Source organism: Athene noctua, chromosome 7, assembly GCF_965140245.1.
Source record: "Athene noctua chromosome 7, bAthNoc1.hap1.1, whole genome shotgun sequence".
NCBI classification, from domain to species: domain Eukaryota; kingdom Metazoa; phylum Chordata; class Aves; order Strigiformes; family Strigidae; genus Athene; species Athene noctua.
In genome coordinates this window covers 18,612,107-18,626,916 of record NC_134043.1, presented here as the reverse complement: position 1 = coordinate 18,626,916, position 14,810 = coordinate 18,612,107, and the positions used below count along the sequence as shown (strand labels likewise).

The following is a 14,810-nucleotide window of genomic DNA, read 5'->3' as shown; positions in this document are numbered from 1 at the left end:
ACGATCTGCCCCTTCTACCTTCCCAAGAACAGCCATCCTTTCCCAGGTGAACTTGGGGCAATTTCTCAAACTTGTAACGTACAGTTTGCTCAGTTCAGGGCAGCTGATGGAGCCAATTTGCTCCAGGCTTCTATTTTGAACTTTGCTGCTATTATACTGTCTATCAATTTATAGTAACGAGTAGCAGACCCCGTCAGAAGCAAATCCCTGCTTGCTGATCTCTGCAGAAGCCCATAGGCAGACATTTTTTCCCCAAAGGCTTGTAAAGATGGGCCAGATGAGAAAGAGAACATGATGTTGGGACTGGGAGGCACAGAAAGTTAAGTGTTTTGCCTAAGATCACACTGAGATGCTGTGGCAGAGCCAGAAGCTGAACCAAGGCATCCCGAGTCCCTGATGCAAGCGCTCAGCCTCCCCACTCCTGCATGCAAAGCTGGTAAGCAAGCTAGTTTTGGGACCACATCATCCTCCTGCGCGAGCTCCTAAAATCCCTTGAAAAATTAACATGTGATCTGGACAAGGATTTCTGGGCAACCACCACAGAGCTATGGCTACGAACAGTGTCACTCCCAAGGTGACACACAAAGCTGCCTTTTAACTGTGAGTTACCACCACCTGCCTAGGAAGGGCCGCCTGCATGAGGTGCGAATGAGGCTCCTGTTTCTGTGCAGTCCCTGGGACGGCTCAGAGATCCAGCTCTCCACAAGGGATGCACGGGTACAAAACCAAATGCAGAGAACAGAAAAATGTTCTTTGCTCTCAGGATTCCTATTCTCTCTTTTCCTGCTTTTCCCACTCTCGCTTCCTTCCTCTTTTCTCCCTGCCTGGCACACCAGCCAGCCTGCCTTTAGCTAGTTTCACAGCCACGGTCAAGCCTGCAGACACAGGGACTAGGTTGTTTTTTCCTCTGGGCATTAGGCTACGGTGCAGAGCCGAGAACCTGATACCCACCTCTGCTGTTGGATCCGCAGCTCGGCTCGAATTCCAGCAGAGCAGCAGCACACTGTCACCTTGTGCCACAGATGGAAGGGGAAATGTCTCTGTCCTTATACACACCTCGGAGCAGCTGCTTTTTCTCTGGCCACGGCACAGGCCACATCCTGATAAGCACAAATAGCAAGATGCAGCTGCCTCCAGAGCTGCTCAAGCGAGACGCACACAGGGAAGCACCTCAGCACTACGACACAGATCTGTACAAAGACCTCGGACAGACACACAGACACCAGACAGCTCCTCCAGTGTCCCCAGACTCACAGTGGGGCAGACCGTACCTCCTCTAAACCAGGAGACCAACCTGAGACGGAGAGGGTGCAGACAGCAAGCACAGGGTGAGGGATACACACTTTAGCTGGGGGCTCTGCTCTACAGCTGCAACCGTGGGGTCACTGCTTCGGTACTTACAGGTGGGCTCCCCGCCTGAGTAGCCCAGATGGTTTCTGATGGCCTCCCATAAATCATAGTCTTCAAAATTAAAAGCAAATTCATCAAAATCTTCATAGCCGAGCGAGTTACGAATGCGGGTGCTTATCACTACCTCCGGGCTGCTGCCCCCGTCCAGTTCGTTTGCTGCCTCCTCTCTCTCCTGAAGGGTTGTCATTTTGTCCTTGTGAAGGTCAGGGGTCAGGCGCTATGAGCCACTTGCCTTCAGAGAAGGGGATGGGGTAGCCAGGCTGTGCCCCTGGAGGGGCTTCACCGCAGTCCCGGGCCCAGCCCCGGTGCCGCGCTCCTCTCCTCACGAGGCATGAAGGCGCCGGCTGCAGCAGCCCCTGGGGACTGACGAAGTCCCAGGAAGGCTGGCTCCACCCAGAGATGCTTCCGTGGGGTGCTGCCCCACCAGCTCCTCACGAGCAGGGTCCTTGCTCTGCCGCGGGGTTCTGTGCCAGATGCCCGGGGATGCAGTGCCCGTGGCCCAGGGACAGCCGGGCTGTGCGTGCAGCACCACTTCTCTCCCTCGCTCCCCTCTGGTTTCTCCCTCCCTCTCCAGCCTGCGGAGCAACCTATTGAATTCTCCATGTCCTGGGGCCCGGAGAGTGCATTTCCATGACGTCTCTTCTGTCTGACCTCAGCTGCGCACAGGGGCAGTCCCCCTTCGAGGCGCTCCGGAGGGGGCAGCTGCCTCTCCATCCAAAGAGCAGAGGAGAGGGGAGGCTCCTCATCTCAGGTTTTCTGTGATGCCAGAGCTGGCGTGTTGCACAGAGGGCTGATCACTGGGAAAGTGTGTCAGAAGAGGAGAGAGCTGGGTCTCAGGGAAATGCAGGGAGCCCTGAACCAGAGAGGGTAGTGGGGTGGGTGGAGGAGGAAGAATTCATGGGGTGGGTGTGAGTAGAGGTGCTGGAAACATAGGGACTGGCACTGTGGACATTGCAAAGCTAACAGAGAGGAGCCAGGTCTGGAAAAGCTGGGGCTGGGGGACAGGGAGGTAAGGACCACGTCCTACAGCAGGCTGAAGACCATGCCTGGAGCTGCTAAGAAAGAGGGAAAAGCAGGGAGAAGCAAGGGACATGCACACTAGTAATACAGGCAGCGTCACAAAGCCTCACTTTTCATGCCATCCAGGTCAGCGGACGCCAGCATCTGGGCCTCGGCCTCATCTGTGGGGACACGCTGGTATGCTGCACTCTCCAGCGTGGTCATGCTGCCGATGCACATCCTCTCCTTTAAGTCATAGGTAACCCGTTGTCCGCTCGCCACCTGGCCCCAGGGCTTGCGCTTCTCCCAGCCACGAGACAGTCGTTCCCGAGGCCCAGGGAGGCTGTAAGAACCAAAGAGACCGACGGTAGAGAACAGGGCAAATGAGGATGGGCGCTGGCCCCTCTCAGGGGCTGAGGTCCCTCGGCCCAGCCCTGACCCAGAGCCAGGAGTCAACTATCCCGAAACACAAAGGTTGCCCCTTCTGCTCCTCTACTCCACCACTGCAGAGTGGGACCAGCTAGTGGTCAGTGTTGGGGACCCAGATCTGAGTCAATGGCCTCATGGTCCCCTCACTTGGCTAAGCCTCCTGGGGCTTCCCAGCCTGCAGGTCAGCACGACAGCGCAACTTAGCTGGGAGGAAGGGTACTCAGGTGTGCAACCTTGTGCCCCCAAACCCACACCCTGGGGATCCCACAGACCCAAGGAGGTCACAGGAGATCCAGGGAGTGACTGTCCCACTGGAAAGTAGTCATGTTGCTCACAGCTGCTCTCTCTCCAGTCCCCATGTGCCCTCTGGCTCAGCAGACAAGTTCAGGCTGGGCATAGGCACAACCCCTGGGCACATGGTCTGTGTGGCAACCCCGCAGCGGGGAGAGCAGCAGGCAGCTCAGACTGCTCACCTACCTGCAGAGGGAGGCAGGGCCCTTGTCCTGCAGCAGGTCGGTGAAGCGTGGCATGGGGGATAGGATGCCACACTCCTCCTCCACGTGGAACTGCGCGGGGGCCAGAGCACTGCCAGACTCCTCCTCATCGCTGCCGATGGTGAACTGCAGAGACAATAGTCCTGACAGCAAGAGTCGGGGCAGGCAGCCTTCGCCTCAATCCCTGACATGCAGACCCTCCCCATGTCCCCACCTGCTAGAACGGGCCACACCAGCTTCCCTCACATGCCCCATACCCTGCAAGTGGCCATACTGAGCACCCCCATATCCTATGTGCCCTAAGAACAGACACATTGATCTTCTCCCATGGGTTTTACACCCCCAAAATGGTCATACACACCCTCCCTGGCATCCACCCCAGGCAATGGCTTATCTCTCACTGTCCTCCAGTGCCCATCTCTGCTAGGCAATAAGAAAACCACTCTTCCCACAATATTGAACAGCTTCAACCTCTTCCCCCTGAGCAGCACACTCACTTGACCATGCACCCTGACACCCTCCTGGCATTGGCTCCTCTTCCACCTCCCCAATTTCCAGACCCCATCCAGGCAGGGATACCCTAGCCTTGCCTTTGGTTTGCTTGGGGGCTCCAGCTTAGGGGATGTGTCTTTCCCACGAGCTTCGCCCTCAGACTCTGCAGAGATCTCTTTCTCCTGGGCCTCCTCTGCCTCAGATTCTCCTTCTTCCTCTTCTTCTTCTTCTTCTTCTTCCTCCTCTTCTCCCCCCTCCTCGTCCTCTTCTTGGATGGTGGGGGTGACCTCCGAGGGGGGTACTGAGGTTTTCTTCTTTTTCCTCCTTCTTTTTTTCCTCCGGCTGGTGCGGGGGGGCCTCTTTTGGAACTTGAGGGCAGAAGGGAGGTGAGTGGAAAGGGGATGATGGATGTGGTGCGAGGTTTGGCGGTGGACTGAGAGAGAAAAAGAGAGTCAGGGGCAGGAAGAGGCTGGGAGGAACCTGCCAGGCGCCCCTCCAGGAAACAGCATGGTCTGGAGATCAAGGGCCAGGAAGGGCAAGGAGAGCCACCAGCCCACAGGGACATAGCAAAGCTCTGTCAGTGATGTGGCAGGCTGTGTCCAGCCTAGGGTGGCTGGGGAGGCAGCCTTCATGCAGTGCCAAACCATCCCAACACAGCTCCGCTGCCTTGGGAAAGGTAGTACTCCTCTCTCAGTATTGCTCAAAGACATTCACACAGCTATGCAGAGCTGTAGCGACCTTCCAGAGGCACCATACCCTTCCTTCCTAAGCATGGGGAAACATTTCTCACATTCTCAGGCATGATTTGGGCCCTTCACAAACATTCTAGGGACATGGCTTAGTGGTAGACTTAGTGTTAGGTTTATAGTTGGACTTGATGATCTTAAAAGGTCTTTTCCAACCTAAATGATTCTATGATTCTATGACTTCTTTCCTGCATAGTGTTCTTTGAGTTAAATAGATGTGCCTTATTTATCCCCCAGCCTTTGACAGAAAGTCCCTTCTGCATACCCACAGGAACCACAGACTAAGCCTTTTAGTGCAGATGAAACCTAAGTCCACATCCCAGGTACTGTGAGGGCTTGCATCTACCAGCCTCTGAAATGCAGGTTCAATTAAGAGGCTGTCTTTTAAAAACCAGGGCAGAAGGACTTTTCTTTAAACTAATCTACAAAGAGAAATTCATACAGGCTTGACCTGGGTGTCGTGGGAATTACAAAGTGAGAAGAAATTAATGGCATTTCTGAGCCTTCACTCAAAAACAATGATAATGCACCAGTCAGAGAACAGGGTAAGCTCAACATCTCCTGCAAGAGAGAGGAAAGCCATTTTTGCCAGGTCTATCTGCAGGCACAAAGCCTTCCATAGACAGACTGCAGGATGCACAGATCCTGGGGCTGTACCCAGAGCAGCTGAAACCACGGGGGCACCAGCCACTTCGCAAGGGGGCTTTGCTCAGCAGCTCTTCCTGAGGAATTGTTTCCAGTCTGTTTTGATTTGGTTCCTTCCCAGCTTTCCTGTGACATGGCAGCAAAATCTGTTTATAGTGAAAACTACCTTCAAAGGACATTTTCAATGGAAGCTGTAACCTTCTCCCTGGGAGAGCCAGGCAGGTTCATTGTTCTGCTGTCATGTTTCCTTTCCTTTGGTTTCTCAAGTCTTTTCTCCCTTGTTTCCCCCCTTGGGAACAGCAGGGATATTTCACACACACCCCTGTTCAGCAGGAGAGAGGCTTCTGGCAAGATTAGAGGAGATTGGGAATGGTCAGACATCTGCAAATTGGAAAGAGTTTGGTCTCTTTGTCAACAATTTTTCCTCCAAAGTGTTCTTTTCTTTGACTTAACTGGATGTACCCTATTTCTCTCGCTGGTTTTGGCAGAAAGACCCTCCTGTCCTGCTGCTGCACTCCCATAGCACTGCTCTGTGTGCCACAGATAGGCCAGGCATGAATTTCTAATGTAAGAAGCAGCAAGGAAGGCCTCAACTGTACACACATTGCTCCTTCTACAGCACAAAGCTTTCCCTTCTGGCTTGTTCACATCAGACCAAGGCAGAAACATTTACAGAAATGTTTGGATCACAGGGAAACCAAAGCCTTGGGCTGCAGGGAAGGGCAGTGATGATAAATGGTTTATCTGGCACAGAAGAGGGGAGCACTGGTCTTCACCCCTGCACTCAGACCTCCTTGTCAACTGATCATGTCTCCACAGAGGTGGCCTGGAGGTGGGAAAAACATACCTCTCCCAAACACAAAAGGCTTCATGACTCCCTCTTCTTCTTCCTTGTCTTCCTGTAACTCCCATGTGTCCAGACCCTGTCTTCCTTCACTGCTCCCTTCCTTGCACTGCCTGCCTGTATGGAAAGCTATTGCCAAACCAGTGTCCAATGTTTGATTGCCTTTCTCAGTGAACTTGATACAAGAGATAGGAAAAAGTAATTTGAATAGGGAATCCAGACGGAAAAGCCTACATATTAGGAATTCCTGGCTTTGAATAGGGCAGGAAACATTTCTCAACCCAGAGAGCATTCACCTCCGTGGGCTGGTATGTTATCGTTCAAAGTCTAATGACCTAATCAGATCTTCCAGTTTTATGAATACAAATTGCATAAAACTTCTGATAAACACGGTTGACAGTAATCCTGGATAACAGGGATACATCAGGAGCTCAGAGGAAAACAAGCTTGATTCTGACAAAGAAAGAACGACTCTCCTATTAAGGAAAAAAAAACCAAACCCAAACAGTACAAATCTGTAGTCAAATTTTCAAAGAAGCTTCTGCCATGCATGCTCAAGCAGACTGTCCACGTCCTCCAAGCCAACCCGCGCACCTGTGCACACAGGCAGAGCTTCTGAGCAGGTAAGTCTTACGGGCATGGGACAGGTATTCAACCCACAGCAAAGCTATTAGCACCTTGCAGCCATGTGCGCAAGTGACTGTGTGCTCAGGTGGAAAGTTACTTGAATGAAGCCTCTGTAGAGAAATGACACAAGCAGAAATTAGCAGCTGGGGTGCACTACAGTAATAGACTTTTACAAGAGCCATTGGAAATGAGTGGTCAAGCAGAAAACAGCCTGGTGATGTACTTGGTACATAATGTTCCCAAGGTTGTATCCCACCAAAGCTAAGCTGGAAAATAAGCAGTATTTGACTGTGAGAGCCAGAGAGTGGGAAACTCTTTCAACCATTGCTACTTGTTTGCCACACACACAGGCTGCTGGACGGGGGCCTCTTCTTCTTGCCCTTCACTGCTGTTACTACAAGCTAAAATGACCCACCCCACACCAGGCAATAGCTTATGCCCACTCTTGTGGGCATGCTATCATGTTACAGCCAAAGTGAGTTGGGCAGACTGGTTGTCTTCATCATGGAAGGACAGGTGAGATAGCTACAGCACTTTAAATTCACATCCCATTTTTATTTTGCAGTCCTTTCTTTGAGAGATAAGCCCAATGGTTTCATGGTTGCTATTTAGAATACAGAGTCATGTCTCACTGGAGCCATCTGCTTTCAAACTGGGGAGGACAGACTGGCTTCTGGCCATATTTGGATGTTTCTTTGCAGCCATATGGAAGAAAAATAGTTTCAAACTGGAAATTTCAATGTGGGGGAACTGGCTGCAGAGGTCCCTGATGCTGGGTGAGGAGGTGAGCAAACACCCTGGGCTGAGTTATGCTGCCATGTGGACTGGGCAGTGGCTATGCCTGCAGGGACAGGGGAAACAGGGAACAGACTGGGAAGAAGCCATGGGCACTGGTGCTAAATGCATGTACATAGCACTTTGTGAATGCTCTGAAGTGAGGAAGAAAACAGCAGGCTAACACGATCAGCAGGGTCCCGGCACAAGGCTACAGAGCACGTGGGGCTGAGCGAGGGTTGGCAGCATGGATAGAAGTGGGTACAACAGTTCAAACCTACATACATTCAAAATCTCTCTCACTGTAGCTGCGTCTTTGCTTCTCCAGATTGCTTGATGCTGACTTGCTTATCAGGTCCCCAAATCTCTCGACTGACAAAGTCTTATCCAAGTCCTCATCGTCCTCGGCACCAGGAGAGGCTTTCTCTGCGCGATCTCTGCCCTGCACAGAAATCGCCAGACAAGAATCAAACACTGCAGGACCCTACAGCCCTCTGGATTCTTCTGCACTGCAAACGGTGTTGGGCTTGCTGAGGAGCAGCAGGCTCCACACAACAGGGCTGGGGCATAGCTTCTCACTTAGAGGCACAGCTCCACTCAAAACCACGAGCCAGAACAGATCAGCAAGCTGCCAAGTGACACTCTGCAGAGATACCTGAGTGGTCTACCACATCTCCCTTGAGTGGTAGGCATCAAGGGACTATGTCAGTGCCTGTCTTTCCTACTAGAAGAGATGTGTAGCTTTTGTTTAGCTGGAATTTCTCTCTCCTCACATCTAACTGCCACCCTCTGGCCTTCCCTTTGCCCAGTCTGCCATCCCTCCCTTTCTTAGACCTCCTTTGGAATTCCCCCTGTGAAACAGCATCCCTGCTCTGGTGAACTGCCCTTGGGTCAGTGACCATCCTGTGCCTTCTCACCTCCCCTTTGCACTCCTAGGGGCCCCCCATTCCCCTTGGCATGTTTTCTTCAGGCCTTTCTGCCCGTTCTCCTCCTGTTTCAGGCTATGGGTTTTTCTCTGCCTTTTGCTGGTGGAGAGGCTCCAAGAAGAGCATCGCCAGGTGACTTCTGTCCTTTCTGTCTCCCGAGCAGCTGCAGCTGGTAAAATTTTCCGTCAATATAGCCGAAATGCCAGCGGAGCTGTTGTGGACTCCCGTGTTTCCATGGAAACAGAAGGAGGCCCAACTGTGACAAATCTGTCTGCGCTGGGCGGAAAGAGGGAGCAAGGCGGCTTTAGCCGAGTTGTGCCTCTCCTCACATTTCCCAGCTGTTCCCAGCTGTGCCCTGGGAATGGCTTCATATCTTGTGGGTGAGACTGCTTCTACTCTCACCTTAGCATGGCTGTCCCAAGCCCAGACTAAATGGGGAGAGTCTAATTACAAGCTGCCCAGCTCCTCCTGCTGCTTGCCTACCCCACCCAAAGGCATGCAAAGGCACAGGGACCCCACAGAGTAACCTCTGGCCTTTTCTGGACCACAGTTTGCTGTCTGCATGAAGAGCGGATGTGGGCTCATGGGCAGCCTTGAGGCACCCTTTGCACAGACCAGCCCTTGGTGAACAGAGAGGCCATGTCTCCTACTGCAACAGGTTGCCAGGATGCGGGTCCCACACTCAGTCTGGCAGGAGCATGGTCTCTGGGGAAGACACAGCCCCACTGCTGCTAGATTCCCACCTCACCTGCTGCAGGTCGATGAAGACATCTCCTATGGGAGGGGACTCTCCAGCTGCCATTTTGGTTCAGGACCTAAGGGCCTGTGCAAAATATCAACCCTTCTCTTTCACCGGCAGGCACCCAGCAAACCTGGAGAGTGGCATAACCTGTGGAGAGAGGGCAGGACAAGGGAATGTTGTGGGAGACCGCTGGCCACTGCTCTCAACCCCTCTGGCTCCTAACCCAGAGAGATCACCTCACCAGCCCTTGGGGAACCTGCCCGGCATCACTAGGACAGGCCTGTCCCCTGGCACACAGCAGCGAGGGGGCAAGAATGGCCCAACCCGTGCTGCTTTGTGCACTGACTCCAACAGTTCAAGGGCAGGCAGGACCTTGTCCTCCTCCAAATGACCTGCTGTGTGGAGGGTGCAGGGGCTGACCAAGACAGTGACTACATAGAGAGAAGGAAAGGCTTCCTGCTCAGCCACCTCTCCACCAGCACATCTGCACAAAGCTGAGGCATGACTGACCGCCGGGGAAAGAAAAAGTTGAGGAGATCGGGTGCTGGGAGGGCATGCCAGGAGCAGGCAGCAGAGTGGTCCTGTGCCACCTATTTCTAATTGGGCAGATCCCAAATTGGCCAGAAGGAACCTCAGAGAGATCTGTGCCAGCCAGAGAGATGGCACAAGGACAAACAGTTCAGCATTCAAACACCAAACACAGGACAACACATGTTACAGGGAAAGAGGCCAACCTTCAGACTGCGGATTTGTGCCCTGTCTGCATGGGTGTAGCTGAGGGACTCAGAAGACCCTGTGGGCACCCCGAGGGAGCAGTCTGCTCAATATGCAACTGCAAGTGAAGAAGGCAATGAGGTGCCACAGTTGCAAGGAGTGGGATGGAGACTAACCCAGAAACAGCTGTAGTCATTATCATCTACAGCAACAGCGCAAGCTGAGCTCAGCATGGGCTGCACCCCAGGAAGAATTGGAGATTGGCACAAAGACTGGCACTGGGAAGATACTGACCTCCAAAAACCTATCTGAACTCATAGAGAGAAGGAGATGTAAGCACATGTACAGTGCTTTGGAAACAGGGATAAGCAAAGTGTTCTCATCTCACAGAACAAGAAAAGGGACATTCGTTAAAACTACAAGAGTAGAATACAAATGAACTCAAAACTGGCAAAAGAAAACATTTTTTCAGTGATGTCATCAAGGAGAAAAAACCAGCTAAGTCAGAGGATAGCTTGGCCATCCTCTGGGTAACAAGTTGTCACATTTATGACAAAGAAAATTAAGAGAAATTAAACCCATCTTTCAGAACAAGCTATTCCCCAGCTATGAAAGCTTTGGAAGTAGTATTATCGGTTATATTCCAGTGATCTGCTGGGGCGTTTCTCACTATCTCATCAGAAGTACCTAGTATGGACCACTGTTCAAGACAGGTCACTAAACCACTAAACCAGATGGTCTAAAGATGATACTAGTAAGGCCACTTCATCATCTCTCCTTCTATCTTTGAAGATCTCCAAAAGGTGCCACTACAGTCTCTGCTTACTCTGCCTACCCAAAGAGCTTATTCCAACCAAAAATCCTAGAACCATCTGTAAGGCAAGTTTTTGAGCAGCTAAATCTGACCACTGATGAAATACGATCCCTTGGCCCACCATCCTAATTAACCAGGAACAAGGCAAAACTTAATGGAAGAAACCCCTCAAACACACCTCATTGGACTCTTCAGTAACTGAATGTTACAGTGAGGCCACAACAGCTCAAGAGAAATATGTTGCCAAAAGAGATGTCTAAAAAGCAAATGCAGAGTCCAGGCCATAAGGAACAGGACAGAAAAGAATGAAAATACCCAGTCTACTCTGTAGATCTTAAGCTGCAATCATAAACTTCACACCCTCTTTTCCAAGAAAGACAGAGTAAAAGAGTTCCGAGAAAGAAAACAAAAAAAGGAGAAAGGTCAGGAAATCATCTGTGAGCAGAGACTGAGCTGCTTTTTAGTAGGAGACGTGATAGCGAAAAGGGTAATACATGGCTTTTATTTCCTTTGCATTTAACTCAGGAAGAGGGTATCACTCCATGAAAGCAAACAGCAGCACATTTGAAACAGAAGGCAGGGAACGCTTTATTCCAGTGCAAAGAGCTGGCAGGGAAACCTGGCTCTGCAGCCCTGCAGGGTCACACCATCATGACTCTTAAAGAAAGGATTGGGTATTTGTAAGGAACATAACATCCACAGCTACAGACTGGCTGCAAAAATATGTTGCAAGTACTACTACTTAGGAAATAAAATGATAATGGAGCTTTGGATGGCAGCTCCTGTAGCAGCAGAATCATTAAAAACTAGCAAAATGGTAAAGGTAATTTAACAAAAAAACCCACTAATGCTCAGATCCACCCCTGTACCACTAATGTGCCTTATGGGACCTCCAAAGGAAACTGCATTGTGAAACAATGTGCTTTGTTTCAGGACAAGCTCAGGTTTATCTGGAGCTAGGCAGAGGCTCGCAGGAGCATTCATGTTCCCTCTCAGGAGCATTCATGCTCCAGGCGGGAGGAAACCCATGGCCAGGAGAACTCCTGGATGCAACGAAGTCTGCTGGCTCTAGCTTTGCAAGATGTTACAGTGAGTTTAAAACTACAGCCTGACTGCCTAAATAAAGTTAAAAGGAAGGGACAACCCCGAACTTCATCTTTCTTTACCCACCAGAGCGGTGTACTCTGAAATATGCTGAAAATATGTCACTCTAATGACACCACTGAACAGCTAAAAGCAAGACAGTTGTCCTAGCAGTAAAGTAAGAGAGCCCTTGGGACTTGCTTTGAAATTTCAGAGGGACAGCGAGGTGCCCACGGGGTTTCTGTTGATCTTCCGCTCATCATCCTGTGAAAGCAGGATGCAGTGTGTGGGTGCCCCGGGCCAGCAGGGCTTGGCGGCAGAGCGGCCGAAGGGCTCTGCCACTTCGGGGCTGAGAGAGGAAAGAGGATGGGAGACGCGTTTTCCGATCCTAACCCTATGGGCTCTCCTGTCTTCTGGAGAAGGGAGAGCCCATGGCCTGGGAGCACTGGTGCTTCTTTTTGGTGCATTAATTGATGGCTGGCCACTAGAGGCCACTTGCCCCTTACTCTGTGCAGCCTCTGGGAGAAAGGCTGGATGGACACCTACTCGAATCTGGCCTGGCTTTTCTGTTACCCACAACAGACGGAGTTCAGAGAAGAGCAACAAAAAAATGCCAGTAGGCCAGAGGGATTGATTTATAAAGTAAGGTTAGGAGCTAAATTTGTCTCGCGCAATATGGAATGACTAAGATGGGGAGGGGACAAGCCAGCAGTCTGGAAAGATCTCAGGGGTGTAAAACAGGACTAAAGATTTTTTTTTTTTCCAGGCAGCCCTGCACAAAGAGACTTAGAAATGGGTTAAAATTTAAAAAAGGAACTTAGAATTAATATCGGGGAGAATTCTGCTAATGAGCACCATACTGAAGCACTCAGCCTGCAGGCATCACTGCCTGGGCTGCCATAAGAAGAACACAAGACAAAAGGGGAAAGAAGAAAAACCCCAACAGTAAAGAAAACTGAATGAACGATACCTTCATCCTATTGTATCTCCTGGTTGTTGGGAGTACGTGATTCAGCATTCCTACTAGAAGTAATTTTCTGTAATAGAAACGTCATGCCAGCAGGCCGGATTCAAAGGGAGGCCAGAAAAATCCACAGCCTACCGACCTGTGAGTACTCACACCTCCCTGCTCTCTCCACAAGCACATCAGTAAACAGAACTGGCTCGTCTAAACCACCGTCCCTCATACCAACCATCTAGGCTAAACAAACGCTGAAGGAAAGCGAGCAGGCATACCCCTGCGGTGGTGGCAGCTACGGCATCTCCCACATGTTGCTAACTGGGACTCCAGCGGGGCTCCCCTTACCCCTAAAGGCTGCTACAGTGCCAGTGCAGGAGCTTTCCTGTTTGGCTGAGAAAAAGAAACACAACTGGCATGTCTTCAAGGGGCAGAGGTGAGCAGTTCATGCTGCCCCTTTGCAATCAAGGTGAGCTGGGAGGGCTACAGCAGGCTGCCCCAGCAACGTGGGCGAGGGGCTGCGTGGAAACAGCCATCAGGCCCCACATCCATCTCCTCAGCTCTTCCCTAATCCCCTGACCATCGGGCTGAGAATAGTTTAGCTGTGGAGTGTCTAGACAGGGAGTGGATGTTAAGATAGGGATAAAGCCACAGGGGCTAAAGCTGGTTTGGGGATAGGGAGAAGAGACTCTGGTTGATAGACACAGATGGGAAGAGCCCCAAAAGGAAGGATTAGAGGCCTGGGAAGATTTTCCTGAGAAGACATACTAATGAGCCTGTCCACAGAGGAGAGGAGCAGGAGGGGTGCTGCAACATACACCAAAGGTTTTGGTTGCTGTTGTGACAGTCATAGCCTCAAAGCCGAATGAAAGAGGAGTGGGATGTGCAGCCCCTGCTTCTCTCCTACCACAGTGGAGGAACAGGGATGCACACACCGGAACAAAACGGCAACACATAAGACAGTAAACACACAAAGTTTTCAGGCATGAAGGGTTTAACCTGCGGATCTCTCTGCCACATGGCTACGCTGAAACTAAGAATGCAGAAGTATTTTATAAGGTTTAAATATTTCAATGAATCCTATACTCTACTGAACTAGCCTGGATAAACCACCACAGCCATTCACTTCTGGAGCACCTGCTCCATTCCCTGACTCTCCCTTCACAGCAGTACCCGACGGGATGGAGCTTGCACGGCCAACAGACACACACACACACACGAGCACACGGGAACAAAACCCACTCCAGAACGAAGTACCGGCACCAGACAGCGACAAGGAGACACCTCTCCACTGGACGTACGGACAGCTCCCACAGACACGCGTACAGCGGGGGTAGTGAAGGGAGGAAGGCAGGCACTGGGGATGCACTGCACCACGCACCGCGCACCGTGCCATGCCGTGCCGTGCCGTGCAGCCCCTCCGGCGGGACCACATCGCGCCGTGCAGCACCCAGCACCGGGCCCCGCGCCGTGCCATGCCCCGTGCCATGCACCGCCCTGCACCGTGCCATGCCGTGCCCCGGGCCGCGCAGCACCCCGCAGACCCGGGGCGCCCTGTGCGCGCCGCGCCCCGCACACGGGCCGGGGGAAGGCGGCCGGGCGGGCTTCCCGGGCTCTGCGGGGCAGCGGCGCCCGCCACGCGTGTCCGCGGGGCCCGTGGGCTGCTGCAGCCGAGGCAGCGGAGGGGGCAAGCGCCAGGACCCGACCCCGACCCCACCCCACCCCACCCCACCCACCTCCTCTTAGCCCCCGCCCGGCCCGTACCTCGCCCGGCCGGAGAAGGAGAGCCGCCCGCCGCCGCGCCGCGCCCCGGCCCCGCCACCGCGCTCCGCCCGACACGTGCCGCGCCGGCGGCGGCGGGCGGCGCTGCGGCCCCGGCCTCCCGCCGGCCCTGCGCAGAGCGCGGCGCGGGCCCGCCGCCCGCCCGGCTCCGGGCCGCCCGGCGCCCCTCCCGGGCCGCCCCCGCTTACCGGTGGGGCTGCGGGGCGGCGGCGCGGGGCGCTCCCCCGGCGGCGCGGGGCGGCGGCGGGGCGGGGGCCGGGGGGCGCGGGCCCCGCCGGGCGGGAGGGGGACGCTGGGGCGGGCTCCATGGCAACCGGATGTAAGCGGCGGC

General features: G+C 53.0%; 1 protein-coding gene across 6 annotated transcripts in view; it reads right to left on the bottom strand.

Annotated features, from left to right (window-relative positions):
- SLC4A3 (solute carrier family 4 member 3) overlaps positions 1 to 14,738 on the bottom strand; it is a 35,120-nt gene extending 20,382 nt beyond the window's left edge. For 3 of the 6 annotated variants that reach the window (XM_074911436.1, XM_074911440.1, XM_074911442.1), the window contains exons 1-6: positions 14,462 to 14,517; positions 9,135 to 9,275; positions 7,746 to 7,902; positions 3,923 to 4,257; positions 3,316 to 3,458; positions 2,541 to 2,752 (exon numbers count right to left, since the gene is read on the bottom strand). In XM_074911436.1, coding sequence (XP_074767537.1) covers positions 2,541 to 2,752; positions 3,316 to 3,458; positions 3,923 to 4,257; positions 7,746 to 7,902; positions 9,135 to 9,188 — 901 coding nt within the window. In that variant the 5' untranslated portion in view covers positions 9,189 to 9,275; positions 14,462 to 14,517. Of the gene's footprint in view, positions 1 to 1,401; positions 2,144 to 2,540; positions 2,753 to 3,315; positions 3,459 to 3,922; positions 4,258 to 7,745; positions 7,903 to 9,134; positions 9,276 to 14,461; positions 14,518 to 14,667 lie in introns of those variants that run through there. The other 3 variants (XM_074911443.1, XM_074911441.1, XM_074911439.1) reach the window with 2 other exon arrangements.
- Between the last annotated feature and the right edge of the window lie 72 nt (positions 14,739 to 14,810).